Consider the following 16016-nt stretch of genomic DNA (forward strand, 5'->3'; position numbering starts at 1 on the left):
AGCACTCCACATGCAATTTCTATATATATCAACAATTATGACCCCCCTAAATTTACCTGAGTGCCCTGAGGAAACACTTTCTAACCTTTCCCAGAGTTTTGAAACATCATTATAAAAAGTAAAATAGAATATGAAATATACAATTAGATGCTCACCAATAGACTTCTATGGCAGTGCAAGGTATCGCTCAGTTTGGCAGTCTTCCACATCACTCCCCTCCAAACGCGTCGGGTGGCTGGGGCTGCAGCACGCTATCCCCAGCGATGGAGTCGTATGTCCAACCAAAACAATACTTGTTCCCTCTCCTCCCAACAACAGCAATGGGGGAAATAAGGAGAACCATATAACTTATCCAGCGTCCGTACTGACTTCAGGGTGCCATCTGCTCAGACCAGTATTTGATGTGGTGCCAGAATTGCCTGTTCTGCAATAGATTCAGATGTTGTCCTTCTGTTAGGAGCATGTAGTGCTGTGGCCAATCTCATAGCCCCCATGTGTCAAACCAATCCAGCACCTCTTGTAGGGATTCGCAGAAGTGGACACAGCCCTCATATTGTACTCTCAGTTTGGCAGGGAACAGCAAACTGTGTAAAATATGTGTGGCTCTCATTTAACACTTGACCATTAGGAAATTGTTGTGAAGTGCTTGGACTTTCCGGTTATAGTCAGTGTAGCTGAAAATCTGCTCATCCTCACATCTGGTAGGGCTAGGGCTACAGTTGTGCACATGTTGGAGGATGGCCTCACGGTCCAGGTAATTAAAAAGTTGAGCAGTCATGTCTGGGGGGGAGGGGGATGCAGGTGCAGGACCAGTGCCAGCGCCCCCAAGAGCGTTCTCTATCATGAAGAAGTTTGAGCGTAGCAGAGGCTGGAGGTTGTTTGAGATCCAGTTCTCCAGGAAGAACTCCAATGAGTGCCCTTCCGTCCTCTTCAATAAGCCCACCAGACGTATACTATTATGCCGTGACAAGCCCTACGCATTGTCTAATCGATCCTCAATGTGCATGGCGATGCACTTGAGGCCCTCCACTGTGGCTCTGACCTTCTTGATTTCAATTTTTAGAGTATCCATAGCTTCCCCTACAACAGTGGTCTGATCCACCACTTTTTGGAGATCGAACCACAAATAATTGATCTCCATGCCATTGAGTCCATGGGCCAGATTTGCCAAAGGGTTTTCCCCATACTATGTCTATGGGAAAATGTGTTCGTACATATGGCCCCATGTTCCCTTCGAATGTCATCTGGGAGCCTTGTATCGCTGCCATAAATTCTGCAACAGTAGGGCCCTGTGCCAGCGGCTAGTGAGTGGTGCCCCTCTTTGTTGTGCTGCTTGCCCCTCAGTTAGCGCCACAGTGTTTTGGTCAATTTTGTTGACCTGCACCGGTTTTGCTCTCTTAAACGTCCCCATGGCCTGTGGTTCCAGCAAGGGCGATTCACCCTTCACTAACAGGTAGCATTTGTTATGGCCAAAGCCAACACAGTTGTCTTACAGTGCCCCAGGAGAGGGCCTCCCAGCTTCGGGGTGAACTTCCCCCAGGCACTGCTACACTTCACCCACAGCAGAGCAGCAAAAGTATACCTCCTCTGGCAGAGTCTACCGAATCCAAGGTCCGGGTCCGGTTCTAGGATGTGATCAGCTCTTATGTTGCAGGTAAAGTATGAGGATTAAAGTGGGCATCCAGCAGCAGGCACTGGCTCAGGGAGTCCCCCGCTGCTGCAGCCCACTGTCCAGCTGGGCCCCACCCTCCGCTCACAGTCTCTTCCACCTTAGATCCAGCTCCTGAGTTTCTGCCTCCCTGGCAAAGACCAAAGGCCAGGCAGAGTGCCCCTGGCCCAGGATATGGCCCCTGCAGCCAATTGTGCCCCTTCCAGGCCTGCTGCCATTCTCAGGATCACTACAGATGTTCAGCCCATTTGCACAGGATTTGAAAGGGCTACATGATCATTTATGTTGCTTTCCCCTTTCTCTCCCCTTCCGCTGCCTGGGAAAAGATGGTGGAAGAAATGTCTGCATTGCATTAGATTCTATGATTATGTGTTTTAGAACTTGACTGGACAGGGTGCGGTCTCATCTTCTTGGATGAATCCTATGTGGTGCTATATACAACCTCCAAGTAAAATGTTCCAAGATTCTCTTGTGGCTTCTCTGATTCATTTTTTGTCTGCAATGGGATTCTAATGGAGCTTCATTAAGGCTATTCAGTGGTCAGTGTAGGGCATAACATGTTGAAACTAAATATCTGTTTTGGGTTTGAAGATGTTATTTGAATTAAAACATACACAGGGAGGTTTGAGAAGACTGTTGTGGAATCTTTTGAGGATTGTGAGCATTCATGTTTATATTGCAACTTATTGACTTGGCACTCTCTACAGGGTCATCCCTGAATGTTTTGCCTTCAACCCTCCAGTTTTGCTGAATTCCTTTCTGAGCATTTCATCAGTGCAACCAGTTCCAAAATGCTTCTGTTCTCTGATTTAATCATGATAAAGTTGCCTTACACCCAATTGGTACATTTAATGTACTTATAAGTCCCTAGTGAACTGGCACTACATGTACCCAAGGCCTTTAAAACTCCCTTTTTATTACTTACAAGTCACCCCTAAGGTAGGCCCTTTATAGCCATTGCAAGATGGCACTCAAGATGAGGGTGAAGTGACCGGTATGTAATTGGGGGATGGTGTGGTGCAAGAGTCCAGAGAGTTACAAAAATGTCAAGAGGGAGCAAGGGAAGGCTGCAAGGGATGGGGCGTAGGGGTGTACTCAGGAGACTGTGCGGGCCAGGAGTCAGATGAAAAGAACAAGCACCCACTTCTTTACCTCTCATGTCCCAGTACATTCCCACTATGCAACACAGATGAATGAACCTACCCCTCCTTTATGCCGCTGCGCTCCCAAGAATGTAATCCCCCCCCACACTGCAGCTTTGGCGGTGGGTGGCGCAAAAACTGATTTCTCAGGGGTGATTTGCTTTATAAAGTTAATACCACTGCCTTAGTGTGACTAGTACCTAACGCTATTTTCACTGTAACCAGGCTTGGCTGCTCCTTAGAGAAACCTTGGGATGTACTATTAAATTTAAAAATTCTATCTTTAGCTAGAGAAAAGGTTCTTTAAAAAAGCTACCTTTTCCCTGCCTGAAGCCCGTGGAGAGTAATTTGTATTAGTGTTAAGCTGCAGCCCTCTGAGTGCTCAAGTCCTGACTGAGGTATGAAAAGTACTTTAAAATCAGAGTCAAGGGCCTGGGTGTGGGTATGTGTTTCTGTTCCCCTGGCAGGATGACCATTTGGGCAGATCCCAGAAGCTTGGTTGACTGCACAAGCCCCTTGTTTGTTACTCCATTCAGGCAGGTTATAATACCAGTGCAGATGGAGCTGCCTGCAGAACTGATTTGAAGTGACCATGGGGGAGGGGTTGCTCGCTTCCCGAGCTACACCTCCGGGTTGGGCCCACTGGCTCTGGACAAGGGGAGAAGGGTTCAACTTCAGACAGAGAGGGGCACTATGAGACTGTTTGCAGCAGGTCACAGAGGAACTGCTGCAAAAGTGGCTTGAGTTACACTTGGGACCTTTTAGCCTTTTAGTTAGAGAGGGGTCAAGAGTTGCACCCACGAAGATGAGAATGCCAGGCATAAATGTGGCACACCTCTGCAACAACAGCAGAACACTGTGGACCTGTGAAAGAACAGAAAGACTACACCTGCTAATTAAGAACTGTGAGGAGACCTGAAGGGATGGACCTGCTCCTGCTTGTACACAGGATGTAGAAGTGGACTCCCAGGTTAAAGTGGTCGACCTTCTGTTAAGATGCAGGGCCATAGCAAGCTTCAAACAGCATTTTCCTGAGAAACCCAGCTGAGCATTTCCAACTGGATCTTTTACCTGGACCATGCTGGGGACTTCTGCTTAAATGAATCTTGACCCTCAAATGTTGTTCCTTGTGTCCTATATCCCTTGACCATGCCAATGTGTACTCCTTTTAGCATGTTGAAAAACCTGAAACTAAAAAACATTTTGGCTTCAATACCTTTAGAGGACAGGACAAACCTGCTAAGCCTATCTGACCAATGTGGGTTGCTGTGGGGCTGTACATTCAAGTTTCTCCCGCTCTGAGCTATTCCACAGCAGCAAATCTGTATTAGTTCTTGACCTTGTGCTGAAGGTATCCAGGGTCATGGAGTCCGCTGTAGGAATTTCATCTCCATAAAAGTGACTGAGTCTGAACACAAAAAACTTTACTGTGCAAAGGTGTCAAAAACATACAGATGGCAAGGGGGACCTCCCTGTGCACAACATTTTTATGTTGACGCTCTGAACTTTTCCCGCCTAAACAAAATAATTTGCTCGTATCTCATCTAGCACCTATCAAATGTCTTGGAGCCCTGTTGTGATACTGCTGCTATACCCTACAGAATGAATTTGATGTCCTGAAACACTATGGTAAAGGAAGAGACTGGGTTTGCAATTAAAGCACTGCAAATAGTGCGCTTGGTTCTTGCAGTCTTGCATGGGACACTCGCTCCTCAGCTGAACTACTTGTACCAGAAGCCTGTGCTTGCCTGGTGGTGGAGGAGACTGGACATGTACCTGAAGCACTATACGTAGCACACTTGCTCTCCACTGTGCGGTATGCTCCAGAGCATGGCCCGGGCAAAGACCAGGCCAAGAGCAAGCCCACCAGCAGCCGGCAGAGCCTAGAAGAGACTCCATTTGGTTCTTTAACGCCTATCACTTGACACTTGATAAGATGCGGAAGAGAAAACAAATCCATCTTGTTGCTAATAAATCTCAAACAATGATGACTACCCTATCAAACACTTTATCAACCTCAATGGGTGTATTTAATAAGGAGATTAACTTAGTCGAGGCAAGATTTGGGGCCTCAACATTAGCGTCTAAATCTGCCAAACTTAATAAAGCCTAGGTAGAGATAAAAATACTCAAGATCTATGGGTCCCATCCCATCACAGCCCACTCTATCCAGTAAAAGAGGAGCAATGAGGAATTCTTGTGTCTATTGAACCTTTAGCAGTAGAGACTGCTTGCCCCTTTCCTGATGATCCACCCCTGATAAAAAGACGGGCCCTTTGACTGATATGTATTCCTTGTGCCCACTTCCCTCAAAACCTATTAACACATCCCTGGATTGGGTAATCGGTGGAGTCCCCTCGATTGCTGAATTTTGGGCCTTGCAAGATACCACTGGCAAACATATGAATGTCTTAATCACAGCCGAAAAGAATCGGCTGATTATCTTATTGAACAGTTTAAATTCTTGTGTAAAGTTGGTGGAACCAATAGTGATGACATGCTTGGACTCTAGTAAAGCTATGCAGACTGAATCTGCTTTTAACTCACATACTTCTAACACAATTTTGGAACAAAAGTTTCACCCACTTTTGTGGCTGGGCGGTGAGCTAAGCAATGTGTCATTAATCCCCATAATCAAGAATAAAACCATTGAACACTAAACGATGATTGTGTTAAGTTTGAGTTTAAACACTGTTGCTAAACCTCAGGAAGCTGGAGGTGAAAGGGTTTCTCCGTGTGATAACTCAACTGTTCTAGATCTCTCAGAAGCTACTCCTTATGTTTTAGTGCTGACCAATGTGGCAGTGCTCGCACAACTGCAGAACAAGAGTTGGGGCCAGTTCAAAATCAAAACTGTCCATTGGTTGGGGAAATGTGGGTCATATCAATGTTCTTTTTAAAGGTGATATAGTGGTTCGACAAGTACAATGGGTAAAGGAAAAGCAAAGTGCTATACTGGGAATTGTATTGTTATAAACTTTAGATTAACTAGATTGGATGTTTCATAAGGTAGTTGGGTCACACCTCCACTTAGATTACTGTGGTGCCGTTGGGCTTTTTTACAATTGTTTTCAAATCTGAAGGGATTAACCTTGATCTAGAAGGCCCACTAATGAGACTCCCTGAGGTCCAAGAACAAGTTGGTTGCAATTGTATGGTGACTGTTAGAAATTGGGTTTCTAGTTGGCAAACTCTAAAGATTTACCTGTGCTCACCCTCTGGTAGCTTGGCACAGAACAGTCAGGCTAAAATAAAGAGCCAATGTGTAAAGTATTTGCACACACACACACAGTAACACAGTGAAACACCACAAAAGGGCTCCACAATAGTTTATAAAAATAGCCAATATTTATCTGAGTCAAAGAAGACGAAACAACAAAAATCCAACGTACACAAGGCAAATTATACATTTTTGAAGATTAAATCAAAACCTAGTGCTTAGAAGTCAATAGCTCCAACCGGGGCTGTCTAGTCACACTGGACTGGGGCAAGCCCAAACGTTCAGTCTGACCGACATGGAGTATGGCCGGGGTACAGGAGTCACACAGACCCGCTGACAGCACCTTGGTTGTGTCAGTGCTCAGGGACAATGTGTTGATCCAAAGAAGGGGGTGTGTTACGCTAAGAAGCGATGTGTAATTTCCAGATCAGGCAATGCAGTTGATGCGTCGATGTCCAGAAGCGATGGGAGCTGGTTCCGATGCATTGGTGCTGCGGCTCGGAGTCTGTGAGCAGTGTCCATGGCTTCGGTGCAGGCAGCAGTGAGGTGTTGTTTCTGCAGTGGGATGTGCCAGTTTTGATTGATGAGTCAGGTTTGATGCGTCAGTTCCAATTAAAACGCTAGTGTTGATGCATCAGTTTCTTGAGATGCAGCACCACATTCACCTCCAAGGGCCCAGGACTGGGTTTGGCTCCACTTGGAAGAGCAGGTCTCACAGCAGAGGAGCCCAGGTGCTGGTATTAGGATGCAAGTGTAGTCACTGATATCCCTGAGGCTTCTGAAAGAGGAGGCAAGCTCTATCAGGCCCTTGGAGAAACTCAAGGTTGCAGGATGTAGAGAGTTAAGCCCAGTCCTCACACTCCCAGGCAAGAAGCAGCAGGCAGGAGGCCAACACAGCAAAGTGTCAGTCCCTTCTGGCAGCACAGCAGACCTTCTTTCTGGCAGATCGTTCTCAGTCAAGAAGTGTTCTGAGAATATCGTGTCAGAGGTCCAATACTTATACCTAAATAGGCCTTTGATGTAGGGGCAGGAGGGACTTCAAAGGGACTCTCTGAAGTGCACAAGGATCCCTTTCAACCCAGCCCTGTCTCCAGACTACCAGTAGGGAGTAAATCAGCCCTTTGTGTGAGGGCAGGACACAACCTATTCAGATGTAAGTGTGAACTACCTCTCCCTGCCCAGGAAGACTATCAATATGCAGATCAATGCAGATGTATCCCCTGTCACACCCAGCCTTCCTGTGTTATGGCTGCCTAGAGAGAATGCACAAGTGTTGCTGTCACCTAAACCCAGATGTGTATTCAGGGACAGGCTGAAGCACAGAAAGGTGAAAATAAGAAAATGGCAACTTACTAAAAGTGGCATATTCAGACCTGCAATTTAAAACCTAACTTTGTCAAAATATGTAGTTTTAAATTGTGAGTCCAAAGACACCAAACTCCATTTGTCTTTCACTTCCCAATCGGAAATTACACTTAAAAGATGTTTTAAGGTAACCCCAATGTTAGCATATGGAAGAGATAGTCCTTGCAGTAGGGAAAAGCAAATGTAGGGCCTACCTTAGGGCTAACTTACAAGTAATAAAAAGGAAGGGTTGGGCCTGGCAAGTGGGTACCCTTGCCAAGTCGAAATTGTAGTTTAGAACTGCACACAGAGGCTCTGCAGTGGCAGGCCTGAGACATGTTTGAAAGGATAGTGTAGTGGGTAGCACAATCAGTGCTACAGGCCTACGAGTAGCTTTTGATTTACATACCCTGGGCAAACATAGTGCACTTTACTAGGGACTTACCAGTAAATGAAATTTGACAACCATGGAGAGACCCAATGTATCACATTTTAGACACGAAGCACATGCACTTTAGCACTGGTCAGCAGTGAGAGTGCACAGAGTCCTAAAGCCAGTCTAAATAAAGTTCAGCACACAGTCAAAACAGGAGGTCAGAAAGAAAAAGGACAGAGGAGACCACAAAAAAGATGCCTGGTCTAACAGTAACAAATCAATTCAGTTGCCTAAGCTCATTCAAAGAGGCAGAATGACTCCCTGTTAGGGATAGTTCTCTCAGTATAGCTCACCTCAGTACTTTGTCAATTTGTAATGCCCACATGCCATGGGGAAGAACAATATTGGGGCGACCCATTGGAACAATTTAAAAATAGCACCACTGCAGGCACTTGGATACCGTAGGAGTGGATCTAAATCAGCCTTTGACTTCAGTGGTGGGGGAAAGGATCTGGGAAGCTCCGTTATTGACTTGGGCATACTATTTTGGAATGTGTCAGGGTAAAGAAAAACCCAAATAACGAGGATTTTGGTCACTTTATCAAAGGATTCCCCATCCTCTAATTTCAGGAAACCTGGGCGATCGGAGCCCCTCACATTAATGGGTATTACACTTTCCATTTTCCAGCCACCAGCCTAATTCCAGCAGACTGAAAGGTAAGCTTTCAATCGATAATTCATCCTTGATCAAAAGCTGGGCTTTTCAGTACTTGGCAGGCAATCCCTTTTACCAAAAGTTTTGCTTGGAATATACATTGCAAGGGTGTGCTTTCTTTAAACACATTTTCACAATTAAATTTTTAATTGAGAATGAACACCTGTGTTGTATAACCTGGGTAATGATCTCAGATCTTTTATATATAAGGGAGGGTTGGAATTGTACTTGATTTGGGAGGTGAGTTCAATGCCCATTAAATGTCACTCAAGAGCCATAGAGATTTGTGGGTGTGAGGATTTGGAAGGTAATGCACAGACCCATTGTCTCATTACTGGTTGTGGTGTGTTTTGGGACGAAGTAATGACCCCTAAAGTTCAATTTGCTAACACATTTACAGGACGTGGAATGGGCAGCACGATTTACTTTATTTTAATTTCAGTTAACCTGAGCAACTATGCATGTACTTTTCAGATGCATGTGAATCTCTTCAACTATAACAACGCACAAATTATCAGTCCAGCTGCTGAATCTTAGGGGAGGGGAGGGTTTCCATGGGAATTTAGAGCCAAGGAATTGTGTTTAGAGGTAATGGCCCGTGCATTAGATTTGATAGGGTCTACCCTGAAAGGTTGTTAGCTAATCATATAAGTTACAATTACTCACAAGTTATCATGTTTAGGGGAACGAAGACTCTGAAGACATAAAACAGGCCTTTGGCGAGATCAGGAGGTATGTTATAGAGATTCTAAAGGCCTAGGTCAGGTAGTCCCTTCAAATAAAACACAACATGACTTTCCCCAATTTGGGGGTTCTTTTTTATGCGGTGGGTAAGTGGAAGAACCAAGTTAATATTAGAAACAAAAAATGTGCACAGAATATAACCCTTCTTGCAAGGGTGGGCCTTAAGCCATTGAAAAAAATGTCTGCAATTTATCCGGCAAGTGTGTTTCTGAAGCCACGTTTGGGGCGGGCATTTGTGGAATGTTAAGGCCCCTGTGTTACAGATTTTGCTTGCCTTGAGAGAATGTTGTCTTCCCCAGTGCTCAGGGTCAATTCCCTGTCATCCAGAATTGGGCTTGTCATACCTTGAAGATATTATTAGACTACATCCTTTACTACTCTGGCATAGGGTTGTGACAAATGAGGAAGCTAAAGTGAATATATTAATTATAAAGGATTGTTTAGCCTTAGATCAGGTTAATGCTATTCCTTGGTTGATGAATATCAAAACTCTAACCAATAAGTTGGAGATACCCAAATTGGTCAATAACCCGTCAACTTTATTCTCAGTACATAAGTCTGAAGTCAAGCATATGTGCCTGCAGCTGTAGGAGGAAGTAAGGGTGATTTTAGCAAATTCAAAGTCTTCTTGTAAAGTTGGATCCTGATTTAATTCCTCCTGTGGGTATGCAACCATAACTTGTTTTCATTCAGGACAACCCAACGGAGCACACATGAGATTTAGACTGATTTTTTCAAACCATATGATTACATTCCCCCATCGTAATGATTGGTTGAGAACTCTTGCTAAGTGCCCTTGTGATAACTGTTCTACTCAAGGCAATTTGCATTTAGCTTTTTTATTCTACTTATAATGTGTTCATAGTCCCTTTTATTAAACCTTTACAGAGGTAATACCTGTTCGGAAACTGTGGCCCTGCATAATGTTTTCTTCAGCATTTAGAGACGGACGAGGTGTCTCTGTCTTTCTAAATATGTCATGTACTTTGCATTAGGAAACGGCTTGGTGACAGCTTTTATAGTCTAAATAATTATTTTTGTTTATTTCTTAGAAGTTGCTATAATATATTTATATCATGCATGGTTTACTTCTCCTATTGTAATCCAATTTTGTTTTTTCTTTAATGCAAATTGTGTTTACTTATTTCTTCATATTTTTATTGAATTTTATTACTCATTATTAAGATGTACTTTTAAGGTTCTAGATTCTTAAAACCAAATAAACATTTGACTTCCAGAATAAAGACTAAAGAGTTTGGCAGAGGGGTTTACTTTGTCACAAACTTAATGAATATCTTGTCTTTTGTATTATGATCCAGTTATGGCCTATATGGATCGTAATACTGCGGACGGGACTTCTGTCACAATTGTGACAGAGTAACCCATCCGTTAAACTCTAAATCAGGCCCAAAGTCCCAAGGAAAAACTTCTGACTGGATTGAATCTGTTTCCTACATTCGCCCCGCTCTCCCTCATGGTAGACCTGAAATTGCACCTGGGTCCCAGTCTCCCGTGTCCATTGACTACCACTGACGCATCACAGATTTTGGTGCTACTTTTACTTAAAACTGAAAAATTAATATCTCCAGTTGCCCTCATTAATTTTTTTTTCTTTTGGTGTCATTTTGTTCATTACATTATACCCTAAACTGGAGTGGAATTTTTATAGTGTTGCATTTTTTACTTTTGAACTGTTTTGGTACTTCTAAATGCTGTAAAAAAATTCTGAAATCAAGCCTATATGCTTTGCGCCATGGAGCCCAGAGTTTGAACCCAGGTTTAAATTACTGAAACCATTAGTGCACCAAACAAAGTAGTGACATTATTACTTGTGGTGGACTACCATCCTCCCCAACTATTAATCCACTTTCTTAACTTGGAGGTAGAAATGTATGACTAAATATTTGTGCATATTTAAGACTGCAGTTGAAGTACAACAACGTTACAACACATAAACACTGCAGTAACAGGAATACAGTCCAAGAGTACTGACAGCCCAGCATTGCTAACTTAACAATACATTCAGCACAGTAACGCAATACTCCCCATATACAAAATGCAATTACACCCAGTTTCAAAATAATAACAAACACATCAATACAGCACAAACCAGAAAAAGCATAGCAACGCAGCACACAGTCATGACAGTGCACCCTAATAATACTTAAACAAAACACAATAGCATAAATGTTCTACTGTGTGGACTTTAGATGGGTTGCATGTTTGTTTTCCGATGGATATAGATTGGTCATATTTTTTTTGTTTATTGTGTTGGTTTGTGGAATATTGGCATACTATTGTAAAAGAGTCCTTTTGTAGTGCATTGTTTTAGAATATTGTGGTGCTGTATTCTGTTATTCTTTTTACATGTTTTACTGAATTAGTTTGTGTTGTGCCTTTGTGTTAGTTATGTGCTACAATGCATTGCTATTTTGTGGTGGTGTTATTGTGCTGCAGTTTGTTGTGCTGGTGATGTGTTTCTTTAATACAGTTTTGTTTTTGTGTTCCCTCGTTGTACTGTGTTGTATTGTGGTTATTGTGTTGCGTTATAATTAGATTATTTGTGTTGTGCCCTAGTATGTTTTTTGGTGTTGCCAGTTTGCTTTGTAATATGTTATTGTCTTGTCCTCTGTAGTTATAGTAAAAGGACACAAAAGAAGCTGACTCCTTTCTAGTCAAAAACTGGACGTTCCTGTAAAGTTTCTGTGACAGTCATCTCAGTACTCCCTTTGTTATCTTGCTCCATATGTTTAAATCAACATCTCTATTTCTTGTTTACTCTGTGTGGTGGACAGTATAACGTAGAGTACTGATTACATAATCACAGAGCACCTCTATTACAAATGCTTGTTCTGTTATTATTTTTATCTGTATCTTAATTGGGTTACATGCATTAATTACATTTGATGTCAAATGAGAAACAGCTTTAAACATCAAATAGCTTTAATGACATGTAAACCAATTCAACTGTTGCCTTTCTTTCTTTATTCTGGGTCGTTATTCATGGTATGCATTAAATGCTTTTATATTGAAATGCTTCTCAACCGTGATTTAGTTCTGGTACCTGTTTTTGATTTTCATCCCAGATCTGATGTCAACGCTTCAAAGGAGTTGTTGGAGAAATTGAAGAATCCAGTTTCTGGTCCTTTCAAAAGCAAAACACTCCCAGAATTGTCAGGAAAGTTCGAGAATGTGGCTCTCAACACTCCTCTCAGATTCAGTGCTGAAGCACTGAGACCTAACTCCAGCAGCTCACGCTTTGGCCACCTGAGTCAAAATTCTTTCTTCTCTCGCCACAACCCACACCCTCACCGTGTCACACACATTGAAGGTATGAAGTTGAACATTCTACCGGTAAAAAAAGATTTGTCAGTGGAGATAAGAGACTTTGTGGGGACCGTTTTAGAACATTGATGCTGCGCTCTAAGTCGGCAGGTGCTGGCTCTGTCGCAGAAAATTAATGGAGACGGAAACAGGGTCTTACAGGGCCTCTATTTCTATTTTCGGCTCTTGATGGGGGGAAATACTGCAAGACCCGGAGAAATGCCACTGTGTTGGTGGTCTCACTCACATATTTTCATCAAGATATGTTGGCAAAGCCAGGATTAGATGTCAAGTGTACTGATCCACTGGGTGGCTTAGTTTTAGCCTTTGAAAACTATCAGCATGTGAAGTAAAAATGAATAACTAGAGATTGACAAACTAATATATATATATATATATATATATATATATATATATATATATATATATATATATATATATATATATTGCTTTCCCAAAATGGTGCCCTCATCCGTTCGCAGTTTACTGGTATGGCACGTTTTATTTAGTTAATAGAAAACTGACATATTTTCGTCCAGTTTGGTACGAAAAATGAGGACTATGGCTGGGAGATTAGAAAAAATGGGCAGTTATGCTTTCTCTGTGAACTGGCTATCATTACAGAGGGGAAAAATAACGATTTGTTTTTGGAGACAGTACAATCTTTGCCTGACAAGAAGGTTTTAGTCGAACTTGACCAGGGCAAGTTTAATTCAATTGGAGGTAAGGGGTGTTGTTTCTCCTTAGAAAAATTCTAAAGCTTTGTAGAATGTATGGAAGACTTTGTGTTGCCTGGTAAATTCTCAACCTATGCTAGACTTGAAAATTAATACAAGGCACAGGGTGCAAGGAAATCGTGGGACTCTCAGATATGAGAACTTTCAACCTCTTTTCATGCTAGGAGGGATAAAATTGGTGACAGTAGATCATAAAACCCTGCTATAGGGTTTGCTGAATAAATGAATGGCCCTAACAAACATGTAAAGCTGGTTTAAAAGAAGTGCTTGACGATTCAGAATCGAAGAAAACCCTAGTTTATAACCAATCAATTTCTAGAAACCGGCTTTTCAAACATACCCAATTCTATACCTCACACTCAAGAAAATTAAAATGTACTTCATCACACCAGCACACTGCAGTCAGGTGCCAACACTGTGGGGGTCATTACAACCTCGGCGGTCTGCCTTGCAGACCGCCGAGGTTGCGGTAGCCAGAATACCGTCAGAGCTGGCAGTATGGCTGGCTCCGTATTTTGACTTTTCCGCTGGGCCAGCGGACGGTAACAGAGTTACCATCCGCTGGGCAGAGTTACCGTCCGCTGGCACAGCGGAAAAGGCACATCAACATTGCCGCCGGCTCGTAATTGAGCCGGCGGCAATGCTGATGTGTAGCGGGTGCAGTATCACCCGTCGCGCATTTCACTGCCTGAAATTCGGGCAGTGAAATGCGCGACGGGGCTCTGTCTGGGGGCCCCTGCACTGCCCATGCCAAGTGCATGGGCAGTGAAGGGGCCCCCAGGGGCCCCCGGAGTCCCCTTACCGCCAGAAACAGGCTGGTGGTACGGGAGTCATAATCCCCAGGGCAGCGCTGCCCTGGCGGATTATCACCGCCGGGGCTAAAATGGCAGAATACCGCCGGCCCCGGCAGCACGACAGGGGCAATACCACGGCGGTCAAAATATGGGTTTTCGTACTGCCAGCCTGTTGGCGGTACGAACGCCACTTTAACCCTGGCGGTCACCGACGGCCAGGGTTGTAATGACCCCCTGTATTCCTTAACAACAGCAGAGAGACCACATTTGATATCTCTACTTAATTTCCTGTTGGGTCTCCTGTCCAAACAAGAAATAACATAGTTGATAATAGGTTTTTCTTCTAGCAAAAAGAGCCACAGCCATGGTTGGAAAGATACGCGAGCTGACTCTCATATTTACAAATGGTGAGCAGGGGTAATACAGTGGGCAAACAGTGAAAGTATTGCCCTGCATATAGAAGAAAACAGCTTCAGTCACATGAAGCTCATAGCTAGAATGTGGGATCAGCATGCACCTGCACGCTTACGAACTTAGTATAATCATATATTGTGACAATAGTACGTAATGAAGCCAGAAATTAGGCAGTAAAGTACCCTCAAATAAATATTTTATCTTTATTCACTTCTTAATGGCTGCCTACGCCTAGGTATAGTTCAGTTGTTTTATTTGTTCCTTTTAAGACTACACTGACCTGTAGAAATAACTGTAAGGAATCTCACGTGTAGCAATGATGATGGTCGTATTGTGATAAATGGCGAATAACATAATTATGAACATGTTATGAATTAAACCGCGCTGCTTCTAAAAACAATAATGCTATTTGTGCAAACTACGAATTCATAGAATGTATAAAAGACAGTATTAATATTTTATAAAAAGAAAAGTGCTTTTCGATTGGAGGTTTGTTCGGATTGGTTCTAACGTGATCCAAATATTATTTATCTGAATGTAATCATTATATTGATTTTAAGCCGGACAGCTTCGCACTTCATCCTACCACGTATGAGCCTTTTTTTATCCTTCAAGGCTGCTTACTTTTATTTTATTGCATTACCTTTTCGCTGTCATATTTCATAGTTTTCTTTCTCTTTATCAGTCATCAAAGTGTTGGAAAATGCATTTTATAGCTTTAACGTTATATTTTAATTAAACACTCTTGTGGTACCAAATAATTCCTACTAGAAAACCATTTTAAATGCTGAACAAAAACATGCTCTCACACACTCTCATTCTCTCTCTCTTCGAGATAAGTATTGGGTCACATGTCTTGTCTTTTCCTTTAGGACTTAATGGAATTCCCATATGTATTGTAAATGATGAATGGTCTACACCAAACTCTCAGCTACCTCATCCTATGATGAAAAGCCAATTTCCTACCAGTATGCTCGGGGTACCTAGTGTACAGATGCCAGTAGGAGACCCATATGGAAACCTGAATCCACAACTGAGAGCTGGTTAGTATGTACATAATTAAGCCATTTGAATGAAGGTTGGGCACGTTTGTGGTCACAACTGAACGCTAATCAACTTGTATTTATAGGAGTGTAAGTGTATTCCAGGAAAGGCCAATTGAATTATATAATAGTATTAACTAAAATAAAATTTGTTTCTAGCTCAAACAGATCAAAGGTTACTGTAAATGCAGCTACACCTGTTCCCATGGAGTGGAGGTCCATATCGAAAGTTGATCAGTTACTTTTCAGCTGTTTACCGCCTCAGCTGGGTATTAAACTGGTACAAATAACTTGAAAACTTTGCTCATACTTGTTAACGTGTAAAAATGGCAAAGAAATGAAGTAATAGTATTTAAAAAAACTGTGCCTCTTCATCCCACATAATTTTCCTTTTCTTGGCCTTTCCCTGTCATATAATTCCAGTAGCTCTGATTATAAGTTGACTGTCAAAGAAATCCCTGGATCAAGAGACATATGCCATCAAAGCAAAAGAA

The 16016-nt window shown here is 42.6% G+C and overlaps 1 protein-coding gene across 1 annotated transcript in view; it reads left to right on the forward strand.

Moving 5' to 3' along the window:
- The window catches only part of TBATA (thymus, brain and testes associated), a 198553-nt gene that overhangs the window by 33642 nt on the left and 148895 nt on the right, over positions 1-16016 (forward strand). Inside the window, exons 3-4 of the mRNA XM_069240572.1 lie at positions 12297-12541; positions 15352-15522. Coding sequence (XP_069096673.1) covers positions 12297-12541; positions 15352-15522 — 416 coding nt within the window. The remainder of the gene's footprint in view (positions 1-12296; positions 12542-15351; positions 15523-16016) is intronic.

Source organism: Pleurodeles waltl, chromosome 6, assembly GCF_031143425.1.
Source record: "Pleurodeles waltl isolate 20211129_DDA chromosome 6, aPleWal1.hap1.20221129, whole genome shotgun sequence".
Lineage (NCBI taxonomy): Eukaryota > Metazoa > Chordata > Amphibia > Caudata > Salamandridae > Pleurodeles > Pleurodeles waltl.